Here is a 22,293-nt window from a genome sequence, read left to right on the forward strand (position 1 = left end):
CTGTGGCTGGGAAGCCCAAGGTCAGGGTGTCTGGAGGGGTGCATCCTCGCAGACAGCTTCTTACTCTGGTCACACGAGGCAGAAGGGCAAGGGCAGCCCTGGCGTCTCTCTCCAAGGCACAAACCCCATTCCTGAGGCTCCCCCTCCACCTCCCAGGGAGGCCATTAGGCCTCCTAGTGCCCTCCCCTGCAGGGCTGCGGTGAGTCCTGGGGACAGGGACATTTGGCCCAGGCATGTGGGGAATCAGTAGGGCCTTTGAACTGAGAGCCTCTTACCTAGGTCTGGCAAAATGTTTCTACGTGTGTCCTTCAGTCTATCTTTTTTTTTTTTTTTTTTTTATGACTTGAACTGTGAAAAGTATCTTTAGTATCAATTTTAAATAAGTGCAGAGAGAGCTTTCGTCTCATTGTCTGTGAACTTTTCCTTTTTTTGTTGTTTTTCTTTTTCCAAACCGAGGATGGAGCCCGGGCACTTTACCACCGAACCACATCCCCATCTGACTTTTTGAGACAGGGTCTGGCTAAGTTATTTAGCGCCTCGTTAAACTGCGGAGGCTGACCTTCAGCTTGTGACCCTCCTGCCGCAGCCTCTCAGCCTCTGGAAGTACAGGTATGCGCCGTCCCGTCTGGCTGTAAACCTTCCTTCTAACTCACCTTTCTTCCCCTGGTATCGCATCCTTGGTGGAAACGCCTTCAGTGGCTCAGAAGAAAACTTCACCATGTTCTTCTGGCTATAAATAAAGGCCGGGGTGGGGGCTGTCCTGTGCCCACCTCTCTGTGTTCTTCTCTCCTCTGTTTTCTTCCATTTCAAACACGCTGTGCCCACGTACAATAAAAACACCACCCAGGCCCGGTTCTGCATCCTGCCAGGCCACAGCAATGCAGAGAACTGGTTTTCTGAACTGCGTCAGCAGAACCCTAGGACTGAAGAGCGCTGGTCAGCTCGAGCCCCAAGCCCAGCTCTGAGCGTATCAGTAAGGGGTGAAGAGACTTCCGGTGCTTCCTTGCTACAAACACCCCAAAACTGAGCGGCCTAAACAGCCAAGATATCCCCCTCCTGAGTTCCGTGGCCGACACTCCAGGTGAAAGCCACGGGGGGGGGATTCTGTGTTCTACGCATCGACTGAAATGCTCCGTGGCGGTCAGCGGGTGACAGAACTGGCCTGAAAAGTCCAGATGGCTCATGAACGTTGGAAGGGTCATCAACCGTGGCTCACAAGCCTTGGCATGAAGGGACAGCTGGAAGGGGTCAACTGTGGCATCCTCACAGAGCGTCCATGAGGATGTTCCAGTAGGCCTGTCTCCAGGCTCCTTCCAGGATGGCTCCAGACCCCCCAGAGAAGACCCCCGAGCACAGGTGGCAGCCGCGTAGCTGTTGTGATCCCTCCTGGCCTGTCCCAGGCAGCTCACAGGGCCACCCTCCGTTCAGCAAGGGAGGAGTGACACTGGGCTTCTCAGTGGCAGGAGTAGCCATTTGTTTTAATATATTTTTTTTAGTTGTACATGGACTCGGTGTCTTTATTTTGTTTGTTTACTTTTATTAGGGCCAGGGATTGAACCCAGTGCCTCACACATGGGAGACAAGCCTCTACCGCTGAGCCACACCCCAGCTGCCAGCAGTAGCAAATTTCTTTGAAAGTTGTTTGCTGTTTTTTTTGTTTTTTAAACCATGGCCGTCTATCTACAAAGTGAAGGGCACTCTGACTGGACAAGCCTCTCAGGTGGCCTCTCTCTTCCCAGAGTGGGAGGTCAGCCCGCCGAGGCTCGAGTAACCCGGAGCTGGGGCCGGATGCTAGGTGAGCAGCAGTAAGCCCTGCAGCAAGCCGACCCAGACAGCACCAGTCCTGCAGGTCCAGGGCAGCACAGGGTGCAACTGTGGGGTTCCTGCCAGCCTGAGCCCCACCTACCCCTTCGCGGCTGTGTCTGTCAGCGTGATGACCTCCCGGGTGCAGCGAGCCCTGGGAGCTCTGTAGGTAAAGCACTGTCACCGGCACTGTCCCCTGTGCTCCTCCCTGGCAGCACCTCCTAGACGTGGGAATGGGCTGCTCTGGAAACCAGCACCCAGAGACATAAAGGTAGCAGCCCCAGGGGGTCCACATGTGCTGCACCCGACCCTGTTTGCAGGCAGCGCTGGGCCTCAATTCCCAGATGCACTTCACGTTCTCACTGTGGTCCTTGAGATGCAGATGCAGTCTGATCTCTGCTCCCAGGACAGAGTGGCTCCCTCCATCTTGGCAGTGACCCGCTCTCCGGCTGCATCTCTGAAATTCATCTCCCTCCGAATGCAGAGCACCCAAGGCCATGGGTCCCTCAAGCAATCCTGGAAGTTCCAAATGGAATTTGGGGCTGAGTGTGGCTTTTTTTTTTTTTTTTTTTATTGGTCGCCACTGATAAAACTTGATTGCTTCATATTTCTTCCTGGATGTCCGTGACTGGAAGCTGTCTTCCAAATTCTGCAACTAAATGTGTCTTAAAAATGCCAGACTGATGGCTTCTCCGTCTGCCCCTCTCCATCACAGAGATGCATCTGAAATGGAGCTGTCCTCCAGGAAACGGGGCCAGGACTCTCCCTCCTTCTGTGAACGCAGGCTCAGGACAGGCCACGGAGGCCGTTGGCTCTCCCGTGACGCTTCCTGCTGGTTACAGAGGCACTAAATAGTGGTAGTAAAAGAGGAAACTCACTGGCTTCCGCCAGAAAAGTCCAGCTGCCCACTGAGCTTCAGGTACTCAGCGCAGCAGGGCCCAGGGATCCTCTTGGAAAGCCTGTGCTCGGCTGTGCTGCCTGGTGTCTGCCCTGACTCCCGAGCAGCACCCTCTCGGGGGAGCCGTCATGCTCAGGTCACAGCCAAGCAGTTCGGGGAGCAGAGAGAGCTGCCTCCCCGACCTGGGTTCACGCACTATGGGCCACTCAGTGAATCAAGGCAAAGCAGTATGCAGACAGGCCGGGCCTAGGTCACAGGGCCAGAGAGAGAGACGTGTCCCCAGAAGTCGACCACATGCCCTGTGGGGACAAGACAGTAGGTTATTGCTGGATAGGCCAAAATGACGCCTGAGTTCAAAACCATTTCAGATTGATGTTTGTTAGTCCGCAAAGCCTCCCTTGGGTCTTTCATGGCAACCGTTTAAGCAGTGAATACAAACGATGGGACCAAAGTTCCTTTTAAATATCAGAACTTCTTCCACTCCCGAGTACTGTGAGCCGACCCGGGGGTGTGTGTGCACCCAGCCTTGGGGCTCTTGAGCTGCAGCCCAGGAAGGCTGATTAGAGGCTGCTGCTGTGGTCTGAACGCTTGTGTCCCCCAAAGTTCATCTGTGGAAGTCTCACCAGTGTGAGGACACGGGGCACAGAGGCTCTGGGGTGAACAGATCGTGGGGTCTTCATGAGCAGAACTGGTGCCATCATGGAAGAGACCCCGAAGTGCCACCCTGTCTCTCCCTTCTGAGGGAGATGTGGCCAGATGAACCAGGAGGCCTCCCTGGTTGAGGCCAGCACCCAGAGGCTGGGCCCCCGACTCCCAGCCTCCAGAACGGTGGGTGATCTCTGCTGTTTCGGAGCCCTCCTGCTCCTGGGGGTTTGTCTCAGCTGCTGAGTGGACTGAGCGATCGCGGTGGTTGTGTCTCAGGTTTCGGCTCCCTGCCTGCTCCCATGCACGTCAGATGGATCCACCTGTGTGTGCAGTGGCTGCCTCCGTCCCTTGGGGCGGCCACGGGAAGGTGCAGCTGTGGCTTGTGCCAACAGACGTGCATGGCTCATGCTCTGAGGGCTGGAGCCGACACTAGAGACGAGACAGCAGCCGGGACCTGGCCAACCCTCGCTCGGGTTGCAGAGCGTGGATTTCTTACTGTGTCCACACCCGAGGGAAAGCTCTAGGGCACTAACCCTACTGGTGGGGACTCTGCTGTCATGACAGAGAACTTCCCAGAGGCCACTTCTAGTTTCCACGTTGCAGATTGGGATTAGCATAGGAACATCCAGGCTGGAACGTGGACCTCAGGTTCCCTGCGGCTTTCCTCTCTGAAGGGAGGAAGTTTTAAGAAGAGATGCGTCACAAGGTTCAAAACAGAGAAGACATCATTCCTTCTTGTGGAAAGAGGATCTTGAGACCCCACCAAACCCTCTAATACCCACAGCTCGCCTTTACTGTTTTTTTCCTTTGAGAAAAGTTGTCATCTCAGAAAATGAAACGAAAATGGTTTCGGAGCTTGGCACCTGGGTTGGAGCCAACTTGAAAACCCAGAGCAGAAGGGAGAATGAAGTTTCTCAGGACCTGTCTTTTCTGCGAATCCTACCAGTTCACAGGGCTGCCCTCTCCCACGCTCAGGCAGACCTCAGGAAATGCTGCACCCACCCGCGAGCAACTTCTCGACGCGCTCGTCCCCTGCTGGAATCCTACCAGAGACATCGGAATGAATCTTAATGGCTTAGTAAAATCAAATTTCACTTCTCTAGACCATGACAATTAGCATTGCTCCATTGTGAGCAGATCTGGGTTGTAATTTAAAAAAAAAAAAACCCAGCCTCACGTCGGACAGGCAGGCCTTCCAGGAAATGCCTGATTTGCATACAGCTGTGCCTGCCCTGTACCTTCTGCCGGGTGTGTCCTGAAGGACAATGTGCCTGCTCCAGCCGAGTGGAGACACGCACATAATGAGCACAGAAAGCCACGCTCAGGGTTGTGATCAGTCAACCGGGTGTGTGAATTTTACCAGGCATCGTGAAATCTCAGCACCGGATGAGTAGAAAACGGCAGTGGTGTGGCCGTGGTGCCGCCAAACACCTGGATTCACTGGGCCGTTCGCCGCCCACAGTGATCACTGAGTGCCTTTGGTGTTGCCAGGATTCTGGGCTCCATGTTCCTGAATACATCGACTCGGAGTATCAAGACATTTTGCCACGATGTACAGATTTCTAGAGAACCTTGGGAATCCATCATGGGCAGTTTGCGACTGGTGGACGTTGTGCGATGTCTTCACCTGACTGGTGAGCTCAGCTGGAGCCAGCGAGGGCCAGCTTGTGTGGGCTGAGTCTGTGGGTCTCCAGCAGGTGGGAAGTGGCCGCCATACAGGCCAAGCCGGGAGAGCCGTGCATGCAGAGGTACCAGGAATGACAAGGGGCGGGGCGATGGGCCAGCGTTCCCCTGGACAGGCCGGATCAGGAGGGTGAAGGGTCCAGGTTCCAGGTAGGTGGGTGGTGTTGCTGGGGCTGCACCCAAGCCAGGACCCGTGTACCCAGAACACACCTTGGGAGCAGTTCGTGATTGATTACACATGGGGCACATGCCAGGAGCGTAAGGGAGAGCAGGGATGGTGGCCAACAGCACCGTATGAGCCCCTCTGCTCCTGGGTGGCTAGGCTTTCCCTTGCTTCCACACCTGACGTCTGAATGTCCCTGTAAAAATCTCCTTATTTGTAAGTATTGACTGTTAATTTCAGTTGTTAGAAATCATTGAGTAGGAAATGAGTCAGAATCTGCAGGTCAGCTTTGGTGCACAGGCGGCAGATCGGCCTGTGAATTAAACCAATTCCGTGATTCCTCAGGGTCAGGTGACTGGCCAGCCAGAGATCCTTCCCTGAGCAGGGGAGGGGCAGCCCGTGGTCAAGATGCACGGGAGAACACCTGCTGCCCTCTGCTGAGCCAACGCCAGCACTTTCAGAGGCAGGGCTCATGGGCACGGTGTCTGAATGGATGAGAATCAAACATCCCCGGAATACAGACTCTAAACCGGCACGCTGACTCAGGACCCCGGGCACGAACGTGTTTTCATCCTGCCAGGGTCTCACTGTGTGCGTCTGTGATGATGCCAATGTTTGGTTTTGTCTTTCCCTTTGAAAGCACATGGATTCTCTCTGCATGGACTCCCTACCCCAATATGACCCCGATCCCTTGTAAATGCAAGGGAAGAGCCCACACAGACACTGGGCCTCCTCCCTGTGGAGTTAATAATACCAACATTCCCATCAGTTTCCCAGGCTCTGTCACGCTGATGCCTCTCCACACTTTTCACGGTGCCAGGACAGACTTGGGCACGGCTTGCTGGGTGCTTTTCTGTAAGTCTGTTTCATGCGTGTTCATTTTGAAAGGACATCATCTCACTACTTGTACCTTCTGGTGTGTGACACATCTGGTGCTGGATGGCTTAACCCAACAAAACTGTGCACGGTGCATGATTCTATGTGGGGGCTAGGAGGTCTCCCCTGGTCTGGGCTGGCTCAGTGGGAGCTGGAGTCCGGGACGCCTGTGTCATGTCTGATGATCAGCAGGTCCTAAGAGTCCAGGAGGACCTAGGCTGAGATCACTCCTCTGCTCCTCACCACCCTCTGCCACGGTCAGTTTGGTGCACACAGAGCCACAGGTCCCAAGCACAGACCCCTTCCAAGCCTCTTCCTGCACCCTTTCTGCTAATCTCTTCAGGAAGTGTTGGGCAAAGAGACCACTTCTTAATGAGATGGAAGGAAACCACTGCAAAGGGGTGGGCACGGGAGAAAAGGAAGAACCTCGCAGAGAAAGGAAAACGTGTGTCACCTGAGATGTAACACTCAAAGTAAAACTAGGATCATCCAGCGTGACAAAGTCACTCTTACTAGTAAAGTGAGCACGATTCAGACCACCACGATCATCACCACCCTCTCGCCTCCCAGGGGTCTCCCCTGCCACACCGGGAAGTGCACTTGGTCTCCAGGCTGAACTGGGAGAGCGCCGCCCCATCCTCCAGGGTCCATGACTTAGAGCCTGCAGCTCTGCCTGAAGAGGAGGAGCCAGGCGGCTGGACACTGTGCAGTCAGGTGCCCCCGCACACCCAGCCTTTCATTCCTGGTCTCCTCTGGTGCCTAGCTTTTTTCAGTCCCATCATCGGCAAGAAAAAAGTAATTTGCAAAGGGCTGATACTGTGAGCTTTGTTTTCCGTGTTGGTGGCTTCTAAATTACTTTTTTCCTGGTTGTTTAGAGTATTCTTGAAATTAAATATTTAAAAATAAGAACCTTCTATGATTGTTTATTTCCTCGTCTACTCTAAAATTCATGGGTGAAATATCTGGAGCGTGCTCCCGGAGCTCGGGCCGCCCGGGGGGAAGTAGTGCTACGCATAGAGCAGAAGATCTGTAAGTGCTTCCTGACTCCAGAGCTGAGTACTTTCAAACAGTCCAAGAACTCCAGGAATAACCATGGTGGCTATGATCAGTGCCCGCCGCCCGCTGATGCTGATAGCAGGCTGAACCCCGTTTGTATGCACAACTAATACTTGTTCATCAAAAGTAGAATAAAAGAATCTAAATGAAGAGCCGTACTAGTTGACCAGCTGGGCACAGGGGAAAAAGAAATCAGTGACCGCTGTTTTCCGGCTCCCTCGCGAGGGCTCGGTGGGCAAAGGTATCTTCACTCCAAAGACGTGCCGTGCACTTCTTGCCAAGTTACAGAAATAACCCAGCAACAAATAATCATTTTGCTATTTTTTTTCAAACACGCACAAATCAAATTAGATCTGAGGGCTCTGTGATCGTGGGCTACACACGGAAGCTCCTCATGGAAGTCGAGCTGCGTTTTCTGAAATGCAGTTCATCACAACAAAGCTGACGGCCCCGATTCCCCCGAGTCGGCAGGAGCACACGGTGGGTCTCATATCTCTTCGTCCTCTCGTGTTATCAAACGCCTGCACCCACGTTCACAAGTGTCACGAGACAGGTGCGCCCCTCACTGGGAGCCGGGAGCGCCTGTGTCCCCTCACCCTCCCAAGGGCTCCTGCTCTGAGCCGTCTTCCCTCAGCCTTGGTGACATCCTAATCAAATAAGAGAATGGCACGTCTCACTCAGCGCCCCAGGACATGGCTTCTCGGGCAGCAGGTGAGCTGAGGGCTGGGGACACTGCCACCCCAGCTGGTATCAATTTTTACAGATTTGAAGTGGTCTCAGAGGTTTTGCATGCCCCCGTCTCTCCCCCCATCAGCCCTAAGAGCTTCTCCCGGGGGGAGTCTGAACTTTCCTTTAATCCATTTGGAAAATGACTCACCATTTATTGAATAAAGTAGAGAAAATTGATACCTTTTCATTAGGGCTGACAAAGTCTTTTTCACGGCTGGCATCTGAAATGTGTTTTCTATTTAAATTTTATTTATATCAATCTTCTCTAGTGGGAGAGAGATTAAAATGAAAGACCTTACAATCAGCACACCCTTCCCCATTACCGCGAAGGCCGTGAGCACTAGTTCTGCAAACAAACTTCATGCCAGGAATTTCCTGGGCATAATTCAATATTTGGGATCATTTGCAAAGTGGAATGAACCAAAAGTGAGATTTTTTAATATATATCGATAACTATAAAAGTGATTCCTTTACCTATGAAAGTAGGAAAAGGTACTTACCTGACATCATTTGATTATGGTAAATCTGCAGCAACACTGGAAAAAACCATATTATGAACCTAATAACACTCTGATGAAGTGCTTTTTAAAATTGGGCAAGTAACATATAGGACCATACTCCTCCAGAGAGCCAGTTCTAAGGTTGTAGGAAAACACTCCCGACGTACCAACGTGCCTCAACCCAATGGGACCCTGCCTGATGTTCTTCCCCTTTTGATATCTACGTCTATGTCCTGAGTGTTAGAAAACAATATACCTTACGTTTTAGAATTGAGGAGGAAAAATCTAAAATTTTCTATGGTTGGTGAAAGGAAGAATATCAGAAATATTTGCCCCTCAATAAAATTAAAATGTCCATCAAGCGTGAACTTTAGGCTACTCTTCAGTATTGTAAATGTGGAAGGCTAAGCTTGAATATGCAGGGGTATGTAGTAGAATTATCTTAAAAGTGTGGTTCTTTGGGCTCCTCTTAACCATTTATTGAACGTCATATGCCCCAAATGCAGTAACACATTGGCTCAATTTAATTCTAAAATAAAAATTTCCCTTCGGTCAAAGCGAGACCAGCGCCTGGCACTGGGTCCACAGGGGGAGTCCGTGGTGCTGGTGTGAAGTGAGCCTGGACGCCAGCTGTCCAGGCCAAGAGAAATCAGGAGGGCTCCCCCTGCTGAGCACGCTTCCTGGGAGTTGCCTGTCCCTGGAGCAGACAGCTGTTGTCCAAGTGCCCTGTGTGCGAGCACACAGCTCGGAACAGTCCGTGGGAAGTAGGAAGAGCCTCGCTGTTTTCCGACTCACCTTAATGTCCGTGTGCAGTTGGCCTCTTATCTTACAAAGCATACCCTTCCTTGTTTAAGAGGCCATTGTTTGAATGACCTAATGGTGAAGTTGTTTCATCAGTAAGGAACTCTGTTCCCCCCACGGTCCCTGCTTTTCATCCAAATCAGATCCACCTGCTGATTCCCACCTGAGTCTTTTCCTACACCACGGTCCTCGCTGTGTGTGTCTGATCCTCACATTCAGTGTAGCCCTGCTGGAGACTCAGGTCACGGACAGTGGGAACTGGGTCTCTCTAGGCTATGTCCGGCACAGCAGTTAACGAGTAGCTTTTGAATGCATAAAATATGACACTTGTCTCCAAAAGCCTTTGAGGAAAGTACCGCTCACCTTGTGATCTTAAATCCTGCTTGTTCACAGCCCACACCGTCACCTACACCCTCATTTAGGTAAAACACCCTCTGTTTGAAAAGCCCGAGAACTGAATTGTAGAATAAAAGCAATGTTATTCGACCCCAGCGTGAGTTATTAATTCCACGTATGTCTTTAGAGTATACTGCAGTACCTATAAGGAAACACATACAATCTGTAAAAAAAAATTAATAAATAAATGTGTGCACCCCAGAATGAGGATAAACTTGTGTGGAATAGGTGTTGACTCTGCAGGAAGGTCACTAGGTGGATGCATACATGGCCAGATACCAGGTACATGGATAAACAATAGCAAAATGCTGAGTGCCCAGTTACTAGGCCTCGTGCTAAATCCTTATTTCCTCTAAAATTCATAATGACCACTGTCATGTTTATAACTTCTTGTGTAATCGAGGAACCCAGCCTTGAGCTAAGCAACTTTCCAAAGCCATCCTCCCTGGAAGGGCAGGGACCCAGAGTCAAGGCCGGTGCCTCCACCAGGGGCAGAGCAGTTTCCCAGGCCTCTGTCCCTCACGCAGGGCCAAAGGGCTTGGCAGATGCCCGGTGCCTCCCTCTGGATCAGGTCATCAACGTGGGCTCGTGGGCAGCTGTGGAGCGACTGCAGGAAGGTGTTCGGGGCCTTGGGTTTTCTCTCTGCGTTGATAAAGACAACAGGCAGGAAGTCACCGTGGGTTCTCTGGAGAAAAGCACCATAACAGCTATTCCGGCAACCTGTACAAAAGGGGGGCTGGGGAAAGGGTCCCCTCCTCCGTACAGTTCAGCCATTGCTTGAACTTCCTGCTGGGTGCACACGAATGAGGCTGGAGGTCTGTCCTGATTGATGTGCTCCCCTCTGGCTCCTGGGGATGCAAACACGGTCGTGTTCCACCACTTAACTGGGGCTCCCCAGGCCATGGCAGCCGGCTGGGAGTTGGGCGTGACCTTGAAGGACAACCTTGCTGCCCAGCACTGTGAAGAACTCCTGTCTGCGTGGAGGGAGTGTGCTCTGTGCAGCCTCAGCGGGGAGAGGCCCCGGGGACGGTGGGAGCTGATGCTTAGTTTCCCAATGCTGCACCCCGACTTGGGCCTTGAGAGCACTTTCCATGACACCCTCCACCCCCCGCTTACGGCCACCATCCTTTCCTTCCTCTGTTTCCTTTCTTCATCCTTCATTCATAAACGACCTGTCTGTCCCGGGCTGTCCGTGCCTGTCCCAGAGGTAGTGTGGTACCTGCCTGCCAGGAGCGCCCACGTGGCACCGGTGGGCAGGGGTCAGCATGGTGGGAGGCGGCGTGCAGCGTGCCCTCTGGTGTTCTTGCATGGGCTTCCCCTCTGTCCTGGGCAGTCCCAGTGCAAATCAAGGCCGTGGCCTCCTCCTGGGAAGGCCGAGGCCCTGCACTGCCCCTCCTCCCGCCAGCTCCTCCCTGAGGCTGTCGTGCACACCACTGCCAAAGGTGTCTTCACCGCCCCCTTGGGCCCTGTCCTCCTTTTGCTCACAGAACCCAGGTCCTGAATCTCCGGCGGCCACATTCCCTCAGTACCAAGAAAGCCAAGCTCCTTGCTCTCGGGAACGCTCTGGTCTCAGGGGGACTCTGCTCCCCTCCTCTCCTGGGAGCCTGCTCCTCCCGCCCACTGGCGTGCTCCCTGCGGAGACACTTGGGGGCTGGACGGTGCCCTGCTCTTGCGTCCACTCTCACTGGATCAGGGGGTGCATTTGAGTCAGATAGAGTTGAAGTGGTGGGACGGGCCTGCAGCTCCCGGGGCCTGCAGCCTGCAGATGCTGGCTCTGTCAGGCCCACGGCTTCTTGGTATCTGGCTGTATTACCCCGGACAATGCCTCATGGGTGAACGAGAAAAGTAACAATAGTAATAAAAGGACTTCTGCTGTGCTTCAGATGTGCCCAGAGAGGTGGGGTGGTTCTCCTGTTACAGCCCAGCCTCTGGTTTGCTGTACCGCAGCGTGACCAGGCGTAAGGGAGAAATCCAGACTCATGATTAAGGGGGCTTCAGAGATTCTGTAGCTCCCTCAAGGGAAGATGATCTTTTCTTGCAGGAGTGGAACATCCACCATTTCCTGCACATGGTCCCTCCCAGGAGACGAAGGAGCGGACGGATCCTCCTCCCCAGTCGCTGCAGACCAGGGAGAGTCAGATCTATAGCTGGCATTCAGTTAACTCAGTTCTTCTAGAGCATAAAAAGCCCTCGCAGCAGTTGTGGGTCCACGTCACGAGTTTCCCACGGCTTCCCAACGTGTAGCTCAGCCCAGGAAGAAAGCAAGTGTGATAGTCTGACTCTTGCCTCCACGTTCTTAAAGTTGATTTCACAAGAAACCAAACGTTTTTGTTTTAGGCACGTGTTTGTGTTTGGCACGAAATGTGTTTTCGACACTCACACAGCACAGAGAATCCATTCATTCCACAGTCGATGATTTTCTTTAAGTTCTCTGAATACTGAGCACAAAGCCGGGGTGATGAGCAGTGTGGGTTTTGTGGGTGAGGGCCCCGGATTTTAGTGTGGATCCTGTGCTTCCCACCTGGGTGAGCTTAGGAAGGGTCACCTGCTGTGGGTCCGTTTCCACACCTGCGAGTGGGCACTTAGCAGCCACCACCTCACAGGGGCAGGGACGCTGTGCAGGAGAGGTGCCCTGGGAGTACCTGGCTCTGGGTCAGCAAGAGGCAGCCAGGGCCGGTTACCGTTTCCTTAACGCATTGACTATTATGATGGAGGATATTCAATAATTATCTACATTTTTATTCTTATGAGCATCTCCATAAGAAAAAAAATCATAAAAACAGTTAAATAACATTGCTACATTGGCTTGTTTTATTAGATATAACAGATCATTCCTCTTCCAAAAATCTGAAGATTTTAGGTAGCTTCCAGTTGGGGAGAAGAAGAAGAACCTTTGAGATTCTCTCTCTTTTAGAAAGTATTGGGGTACAGAGGAGTTTATGGGAAAACTGGGCTTGGAGACTGCCTTGACCTGGGACCCAGAGAGACACAGGGTAACAGGACCAGTTAAGGCATAAACAGCAACAGTGTTGATGGAGGGGCATATTTAGGGCAGCCACGGTGCAGGAATGAAATGATCCTAATAAGCCCGAGTGTGCCCCGCCATCGAACCATGGGAGAGGCCGCTGCAATGTGGGTGTTTAGATGCTGTAAGCAGGACTGGAGCTTGTACTCAGCTAGCCCGCCCCCCAGAGCCAGCGGACCTTTACAACCGAATTAAAGTTGGCACGGGGGTCTGGAGATGTCTCTCCCCTCCTGTCTGCGTTTTCATTTGGGGGATATTAATGCCTAGGAGATGGGGAAACTGCTCTGTGAGCTTGCAACAAAGTAGGTCAGCTCCAAGAGGAAGGAGAGGGCCTGAAGGAGGGGGCAGAGCCCGTCAGAAGGGGGAGGCGCAGGCCACCCTCTGGCAGGGGCTGCTCCTCGGCCTGCCTCCCTGGGACAGGAAGAGAGCAGCCGAGTGAGAACCTGCCGTATCACGGGCCCCCTCAGAGCCGCAGCAGAGGGCCCACTCCTGCTCTGCCCAGGCCGCAGTGTGGAGATGTCAGGAGGCTGAAGGAGAGCTCCAGGACGGGAAGTACATGCAGCCAGGCTGTCTCTCGCTGAGCTCCCGCGGGAAGGAGCCACGGCTTGTAGGTTCTCAGTACCCTGCCAGGGCCTGACGTCCACCTCCTGCCCCCAGAAGTCACCGTTCCCTTTCAGCAATACACGCTTCTCTTTCTGCCAAAAAACATGTGCCTCTCCTGTTTAACACAGCCACCTATCCACTGCCCAAGTCCTTTCATGGCCATATCGGTCCACTGCTCCATGCCCAGAGACAGGGCCTGCTACTAGACTAAAAAAAAAAGAAGAAGAAGAGGGTGTGTCTGCTGCTGGTCCTGTCCGTGTGGACCGGGCATCCTGTGGTCTTGGGTCTGGCAGAGCTGCACGAGGTTTCACCCCCCACCATGTTGGGTGCCACCTGCCTGAAGCTGCATTGCACACCTCGGTCTGTGTGAAATGAGCATCCAGTATGGCAGAGGTACCCTGAAGACCCTAAACCGCTGCTTCAGTGACAGCAGACACGGCCGGCCTGCGTGATCCTGCACAGCAATAGTGCTCAGAGCACTGAGTTCCCAGGGATGGGAGACGGGTGCAAGGGAAATCCTGGTACAGATGACGTCGCTGCTGCTCTGCTCTGGGTTAGCAGTCCCGTCCCTTCGCAGGGGCAGGCCGGTGGCCACTTCCCTGTGGTGTCCATCCCTCTCACTCCACTATGGATCCTCGTGACACTGATTCCTTGGGCTTCTTCTTCTTCGTGGCTTTGAGATTCCGACATCATGGCAGACGCTCATCTTTGTGAAGAGGGAGGGGGGTGAGCTTCAAGAACCAGGGCCCTGGCCCAAAGTGAAACCAGCCTGAAAGTGCCGCAGAACAATGCTGGCGGCCACGCGGGGGTGGCCAAGGGGAAGCCAGGCGGGTCCGGAGGAGCTACCCCCTTGAAATGACCAGTGACAGTGAAGAAGTGGTTTTTATTTCACTGTGTTAAGGAGGGTGTGAGCTTCTTGATTGTAAAGTGTGGGTGTAGTCCCTGGTTTAGAGACTCATTATCACACCACATGCATGTGAGTGAGTACACGGACTTCACTGCCAGCTTCCTAATGTCCATCCTTGAGGTCACCCTGAGAAGCGGGGCTGTTCTATCAGGGGTTCAGTTCTCATAGCCCACCCACACCGTGTCAGACCACGGCACCCACGACCCATAGCAACCGTCCTGTAAAGGAGGACTCTGAGTCATTGTTACTCTTGAGTTTGTTTTTGTTTTGTGCTGGGGGTGGAACCCGTGGGTGCGTCACCACTGACCCACATCCCCAGGCCTTTTCCTGTTTGTATTTTGAGTCGGGGTCTCACTACGTTACTGAGACGGGCCTGGACTTGGGACCCTGCGGCCCCGCCTCCCGGGTTGTAGGTCCTCAGTCTCGCCCCACCCCACCTGGCTCTTACCCTTGATTTCTACTTTGCAACTCTGCTTTTGTATTCTTAGTTCATTTTTTATTTTTGCTGGACCTTGGCTAAGGGAAGAGCCCGATGCTGAAAGTACGGTGACCATTCCCAGGAACACTTACTTGTTCACCTCCCCCACTGAAAGGAATAGCACGAGGTCCCCGATCTGCACAAGTAGTGACACCCATGCCCCCGGTGACCCCCCAGGTGAGCCTGCCCTTTCCCCAGGCGTTCAGCCTACAGGGAGACAAGCCACCACGTGGTGACACCAGACAAGGAAATCCTATTTGCATTCTGATACTTAGACCTTGAGATCTCGTTTTCCCTGACCAAGTTTCTGAGCTGGTCAAGGGGGATAGAGGTGGACTTGTGCTTCAGGGAGCACTGAAGCCCACAGGGCATGCAGCGTCGGGCCAGCTGCTCGGTGAGTTGCCAACGCTGGTTTCCTGTTCTTGCGCAGCCTCCATAGTGATCGGGAAGTGGTGGTGCGAGATGGAGCCCTGCCTGGAGGGAGAGGAGTGCAAGACGCTCCCCGACAATTCGGGATGGATGTGCGCCACAGGCAACAAGATCAAGACCACAAGGGTGAGTGCTCGCATCTCCATGTCCCCTGCATGTGACGTCCCCTGCGTGTGACGTCTACACTCTGCCTGGGTGTTGTGCAGACAGCACCCAGAGAAGCTTTGGGACTGAAGGAAGGGTGTCCAAAAGAGAAAACACACTCAGCCAGGTTCAAGGAGCCGGAGACTGAGCCTGGCCTGTCCACACTGAGCTGTCCCGTGTTTCTGTTACGGGCTCCTAAGCAAAGCCAGGCGGCCCTAGCCAGAGGGAAGAGGAGCAGAGAGTTTAGTGCTCGATCATCCATTCAACGTCTGTGGTGCTCAGAATGTTAATCAAATAAGTGCCTCTCCCCTTCTATCCAGACGGCTGGCTGCAAAGGTCCGCCTTCGAGTGCAGTCATTTCTTAAAGGTTCTTTAAAGCAATTCTTTGATGATCTTTTAGAAAAGTTAAAAAGGTTTTTGCAAAGTGAATGATCTTCCTTGATTTTCCTGGCTAAATCAGGAGTGATCTTCAAAATATGCAACCACTGTAGGGTGAGGCTATTCAACCCACAAGCATTGGTGCCAAGATGCTGGGCAAGAGGGGAGAGGCCCCGTTAGGCTAGCGCTTACCATAGGGACTGGCCATCTGGATCCCTAAAGGAGGTGGGGTGGGAGGAGCATGGGACTCTTAGAACAGTGACTCTTCACCACTGAGCGCCCACAACACTCTAACAACCAGAAGGGCACATGTACACGTGCCCTGATATGCAGGGTGTGTGAGCATATTCTAATTTGTTGGGGCATTTTTTAAAGCAATCTCCACCAGCTTTAAATCACAGTATGTTGAACTTTCAGTTTGCCAAAAAGCTGAGTGAAGTTTAAAAGAACGTCTCTGATTCCAACCGCGGTATCATTAATCTCCATGAACCACTTGGTATCATCTGTTCAGTAAATCAAATTGGTTTGTGCAGCTTTGTGATGCAGAATACAAAAATAATGGCACGCAGTGCTCTATAAAAGCTCATTCCTTCACATATAAAATAATGGAAACCCCGCATGGAATTCAGTTGCTGGCCCTGGCCACGCGGCCCGGGAAGCGGCCACCTCTCCCTGCCTGTGGCTGGTGGGATTTCTGAGCCTCCCAGCGTGCTAAGGTGCATCTGCCTGCACCTGCGTGGCCCAGGAGGACTGGCGTGGCTGGTTTTGCTGGAACACCTGCAGAAGATCATCGGGAACCCAGCCTGGCTGTGCCTGCCCCCTGCAGATCCCACTCTGGATCAGCTGCTGGAGTCTGGTTTCCTTTTGGTTGTGTTTTGCCTGGAGAAGATTTTACCAAAGAGTTTGCAGATTCCTCACAAATCAGTTTGTTTCCAGATGCACAGAATCCTGGCCTTATTCCTGGGATCCCATTCCGTTGGTGTAAACAGGTTCCTGGTGTGTTTCCTGCAAAATCTCTATTTTCCATTCCAGTTGATAACCGGTCGCCCATATCCAAGGTAAGTCATGCTCTCAGGGTGTCTCTAGACACCATCGCCCTGAAGACAAGCAAGGCCCTCAGGTGGTTCCAGGATTTACTGGGGAGACCAAGCAGGAGACCCTCCGGAAAATAGAGGAGAAACTCAGGAACAAACAGGAGCAAACCAAAAAATGGGAAAAAAATCCAGAAAGTGTTCCTGCTGCTTTTATTTGTTTGTTTGTGTGTTTCTTGTGACCGCGTGACTTCCTTTCACTTGGCCTCTGTAGAGTGGATCTTAAAACCATCGGGGTGTCACAAAGGCACCCTGGACAGAGGATGCAGCCCCCGCTCCTACCACCCTAGGTGGGCCTCGTGCCACCCAGGGTGTGCGGGAACTCCGTCGGGTCCTGAGGGTCTGAACCAAGCAGATGTGCCTGTCCTGATGCGCACACCATTCCACGTAGAGCAATAAGAGACCACTCTGCAGCCCAGTGAGCGACTGCCATCCAGCGAGAGTCCTCAAGTCCACCTCTAGACAGGAAAAGGGGACCCTGGGACAGATGTGCCTCTTTACCCTGAGGGACCTCCAGCGCTGGGACCATTTTCCCCTGACCTTCCCAAGAGGTTCAAGATGAAGTACAGGGTTCTAAGCACTAAGGCACCCATTAAGTCTGGATATTACACGTGAGAGCCACGGATTCTGCGCGTGCCCAGGTCAACAGAGGCCTGACGTGCGGGAAAGCAGATTGACGTTGACTTCTCTGAACCACTGCGTTTCTTCCCACCAGAACACACATGGGCCTGCACCGGGACACACGTGAGAACACACATCTCAAGTATGCCCTTTAGCAATTTCCCATTAGAATAGTTTATTCACACCTATTTTTATTACTCTGACGATGGAAGGGAAAACCAGTTCTTCTGCTCCTACACGTAAGGTCAGGTCGATGCCGAAAGCAGGTTCAAGGGGGAACAAAGAACAGGAAAGACAGGGTTGAGGAAGACACCAGGTCATTCAATGGTGGCAGAGTTCTCTTGCACGATGGTGTTTGTAAAGCCCCTCCCGTGTAGGGACGATTGCCTGAAAGCTGCCTAGGACTTTCAAACCTTCCTGCTTGGTAGCTCCCTTCCCAAATAACTACCCAACACAGACTCTCAGAAGCCTTGGAAATGGGGAGAAGCCAAAGATGGCCCGATTTTCATGCTCCGGTCTTTACGCAGGAGGAGAGTAAAGACTCAGTGTTTCGTCTGAACCATCAGCTGCCCCGGAGTAGGGACTGGCCCAGGTGACAGGCCGCAGTCTCAGGGAAAGCCATCAGGACTTTGGATCTGGGTGGCAGTAGAGCACAGGGGGGGACAGGGGCTGCGGAGGGGGACGTAGGCAAAGCGTCACGCTCCAGGAAGAGAAGAGGCCCTCCATGCGGTGGACAGGAAGGAGCCGGAGTTCACTGACCTTCCCAAGACCGTCTGCAGAGAACAGAGCGGGCAGCCCGCAGGCTGGGCAAGAACGGGCACTCGGGCGAAGTGTCCCACCCGATGGCAGCCCTGTTCCTGCTCAGTCCTGTTCAGTCCCTGCTTGGGTGGCCTCATCACTCTGCACTGCTGGTGCGCAGCAGCAAGACGGGCCTAACGTGGACAGGACATGTTTTCCCGTGGGCCTAGACACCCAGTGCCCTTTCTTCTCTTTAGAATGACCTAACAAACAAGGAGAGCAGAAGAAACAGCCCGACAGGCCACTTCCGCATGCTCAGGAGGGGGCCTGCACCTCGGGCCCGGGGGACAAGTGCTTACGGTGAAGTCAGGCCTCCTCAGAGGAGAGTGGACCTTGGGGTGTCTGACGACAGTGTAGTGATTCCACCCCAAAACGGAAGACCCACTGTTTGAGGACAGGAAGAGGAAGGGGCTGAAACAAGGAGAAGACCAAAGTCACGTGCAAAGAAACTCAGCACCTTGAAGCAGCAGAACTCGATCCCGTGTGGCACCTGGGGAGGGTCCATCTGGTATGTGGCTGTCTCTCAGACCCGGGAGACAGCAGGCAGCTAGTGCACAGTGTGAACTCACGTCCAGTGATGGACGGCGGCCCTGCAAGCTCAGTGCCCGCTGACCACAGGGCTGTCTGTCTCCCGTGACCCTGTCTGTCCGACCCAACTTGTTGATCTGTCCACACTCTCTCTGGCCTCCCCCCGGTGGGGAGTGTGAGCTCACAAACGTCTGACCACACGGTGTGTGTCTGTCTGACTGAAAGGCAAAGTACCAGCTTTGACAGGTGCAGATCTTCTCCCCGGTTCTTCTACCAGGTCAAGGGTGCCCCGAGAGCCCGCTTTGCATGGAAAGGCTTTAGAAAGAGAGGCAGGTCTTTAAAGGAATCCTATCAGTCGTGATCAAGAAGGATCAGGAATTGAAGGACAAGGGAGAGATGTTAAAAGACACGGAGAATACTGAAAGACTCAGAGGATAAAGCAGTTCACAGGGCTGCAGATTTTCCCGGGTGTGAGTGAAGTCGTCCCTCGCTAGTCGGCAAACCCACTCGAGGTCTGCTCCTCTGTGCACGGACGTCTCAGGGGTGTGCTGGGGGTGTGACCCGCAGGGTGGGGTGGAGGGCCTGGGTCAGGGAGAAAAGAGGCAATTTCAGCTCACCTTTGGAAATGGCATTTCCTCTCTCCTTTGGATAAAAAGAAGACAGTGTTCACCCAAGGCGGTAGAGACCGCAGGAGAATAGGAAGCCACCGTGGAGGACCCGCTATTGATAAGGAGAGGCTGAGAAGACGGATGTGTGCACACCCCGCTGCCTTCTGCTCCTGGCCAGCCACTTTCCCACTCCTGGACCCAGAACAGCATCTGACACTGTAAAGAATTAAGGATGGGGGCTGGGGTGTGCCTCAGTGGTGGAGCGCTTGCCCAGCGCGTGAGAGGCCCTGGGTTCCATCCTCAGCACCACATAAAGATAAATAAATAAAAATGAAGTATTGACAACGACAACTAAAACATAACTATTAAAAAAGAAGAAGAATTAAGAATGATGAGCCTAGAACCGTGGAGAAGAGGTCTCAGCCCAGTTAGGGTCGGCATGTGTGTGCCCAGCCAGGGGTCCCCAGTGCACGAGGGCGTCTGCACCGTTGAGCCGTTGGATCCCTACTGGGGTAGCTCGGTGACATTTGCAGGGACAGGAGTCTGCTCTCATGCCCTTTCACTGTGCCACTGAGGGACAGTTCCTAGCCTTACAGGGATCCCCTGTGTTCCCACAGAGCTGCGACGTTCCCTCCTGCCACCCCTCAGGGACAGCGGTAGGCCAGGTGACAAGTTCAGATTGTCATCATAGAAGTGCAGACTGCTCCCAGGACAAAATGAAAACGCAGGCCCTTGCTCAGAAATGACTCATGAATCCAAGACAGCAAGAGCAGGACAGGGCCCTGGGCAGCAAGATGGCCTTCCCCCCTGCGAAGCCCGTCCCGGGTAGACTGAGTCGCACGTCTCTCTTCAGCTGTGACAAAAAGTGGGTTTAATGAACAGAGGGAACACAGGGCCTGTCCCCTGCTCTGCTCACCCCAGGACCCCGCTCTCCCGAGTTAGGATATGAGGCCTCGGGCCACCTGAGGCTCAGTGCCTTAGAGGCCCAGGGGTCCTCCTTTTCCGCTGGTTCCATTCCTGTCCCCTTGGGTTGTACCTTCCTCCCTGAAACGTCTTCTCTCTCTGGTTTCAGATTCACCCAAGAACCTAACAGAAGCCTTCGTTGTCGAGAAGGAAAACCGAGCTGGGGGATCACGCATCTGAGAATTTACACGTCTTACACACTCACAAGCCAAATGGAGTTCCTCCGCGCACTCTGGCGGGCAGAGAAGGGCGGTGCGCGGTGGAGCGTCCCTAGCCAGGGGACTGGGCCCTGGCAGCACGGTGGAGAGAGCTTCGGAAAGGCCTCCTCCGCCCAACGTTTCCGGATCAGGAAGAACGGCCGCCTCTCTCCCAGCCTGGATCTACAGTGACTTTGTACCGTTTGAAATATAGGTGTACATAGATATATGATATTTTGAAATATTCTATATTCTCTTGGAGAAAGGAGCAGTACCCAGTGTGAGACGGCCCTGTGCCCCTTTGAGTCCCCCAGGTCTGTCGGTTCTGTTTGGTCTGTCGTTGCTTTTCTCCACTGGTGAGGAAGACGTGCCCTTTATGAGGATCCAGCGCAGCAGTGACCCTGAGAGGCGGCTGCAGGTGGACTCCGGGAGTCCGAGGCTGGAGGCCGCCCTGAGTTGGAGGCCTCCTCCCGCTTCTACTGGACGGCCGAGGCCGCGCAGCGCCCTGTCCTCTTGCCCTCCGCCCTGTGCAATCTTAGCATGCAAGCTTGGCGTACATAACCTATTTATATCCAGCTGATATATGATAACCATTCTAACCTCTCCAGGAGACCGTTTCCAGAACTACTAGCTTTTCCACTGATGGGAAACGGAGGACTCTCGCGGGAGCTGCTCCACCTGCTGTTAAAACTGGCAGAGTGCGGGTAGGACGTAGAGCCCTGGACTCACAGGTCCCCAACTACAGCGTCCGGGGGCTCCCTGTCGCTCTCCAGCCTGCAGGAGCGCCCTGTGGTCCCACCCGCGGTCCGGCATCGCGGACCACCGGGGCCGTGGCGGCAGGCTGCACCGGGCGCCTCCTCCTGTGTCCGGGTTGCTTTTCCCTGGAGTGTCCAGACCTCCTCTGTGGGCGAGGTGGGAGGGCTGCGTGCGAGCAGCTGGGCCCCTGAATGACCTGTGTGACCAGTGCTGGGCAGCCCAATTAAAGTGGTAGAGAACTTCTTTCTACACCTGCTGTGCTCTCTGCTGTTTGTTGTCACTGAATGAGCCTTAACCAGGCCCAGAGGGTGCCCTGCTCAGGCGCATGCCACACAGGACTCCTGTCTCTCCTTCCGTCACGCCTACCGTCACGCCTTCCGTCACGCCTCGGATCTCCTCGGCCTCCTCACCCAGGGAGACGGGATGTCAGATCACAGGGGACTTCCACAGGGGCCACTGGGTGGTACACAGGGACTCGCCCCCCCCCCCCAAAGGGAGTACTGTCCATGCCTTTTGGAGACTTGGTCAGCTGATGCTCGGGGAGAGGGAGTCTCTCGTAAGTTCTGATTTTTCTGTGAAAGTCACAGTGGTACTTTACACTCCTCTCACTGGGGCAGCCTCTCGCAAGTGTATCTGTCTCCCCCAAACGTCCTCTCAGCTTGCGTTGGTAGGGCCTCTGAGGAGAACACCAGTGCAGCAGGTCCCAGGGTCTGACTAGTTAAGAGGAAACCCCAGTCAAACTTGAGAGGAGGGCTGGGGTTGTAGCTCTGTGGTAGAGCACTTGCCTAGGACATTTGAGGCCCTGGGTTCCATCCTCAGCACCACATAAAAATAAGTAAATAAAATAAAGGTATTGTGTCCATCTACAACTAAAAAAAAAAAAAAATTAACTGAGAGGAGACTTCATCTTTAACAAAATAGCCTAAATAGAATGTGCCAACACTCCAGCCAAGAAAATGGAGCCTGCGTCTTGAAGCCTATTAAGGCACCCAGAGATGGAGCCAAAATCCCAATGGCAAGACCTCGGCCTCCCAAACTTGCACGAGCATTTATAGAAGGTGTCTGTGTTGGTCAGCTTTCCGTTTCTGTGACAAACAGTATGAGAAAAACAGCTTAAAAAAGGAAAGGTTGGTTCTGGCTCAGGGCCTCAGAGGCCTCAGTCTGTGGTCACTGGGCTCCATGGCTTCTGGGCCTTTGGTAGGCACAGCATTTGGGCA

General features: G+C 53.5%; 1 protein-coding gene across 1 annotated transcript in view; it reads left to right on the forward strand.

The window, feature by feature from the left end:
- Positions 1–20,250, forward strand: part of LOC114089975 (chemokine-like protein TAFA-1) — a 388,478-nt gene extending 368,228 nt beyond the window's left edge. Inside the window, exons 3-4 of the mRNA XM_027931995.2 lie at positions 14,994–15,118; positions 20,233–20,250. Coding sequence (XP_027787796.1) covers positions 14,994–15,118; positions 20,233–20,250 — 143 coding nt within the window. The remainder of the gene's footprint in view (positions 1–14,993; positions 15,119–20,232) is intronic.
- Positions 20,251–22,293: the final 2,043 nt, after the last annotated feature.

This window comes from Marmota flaviventris, chromosome 20 (assembly GCF_047511675.1).
Source record: "Marmota flaviventris isolate mMarFla1 chromosome 20, mMarFla1.hap1, whole genome shotgun sequence".
In the NCBI taxonomy this organism is placed as follows: domain Eukaryota; kingdom Metazoa; phylum Chordata; class Mammalia; order Rodentia; family Sciuridae; genus Marmota; species Marmota flaviventris.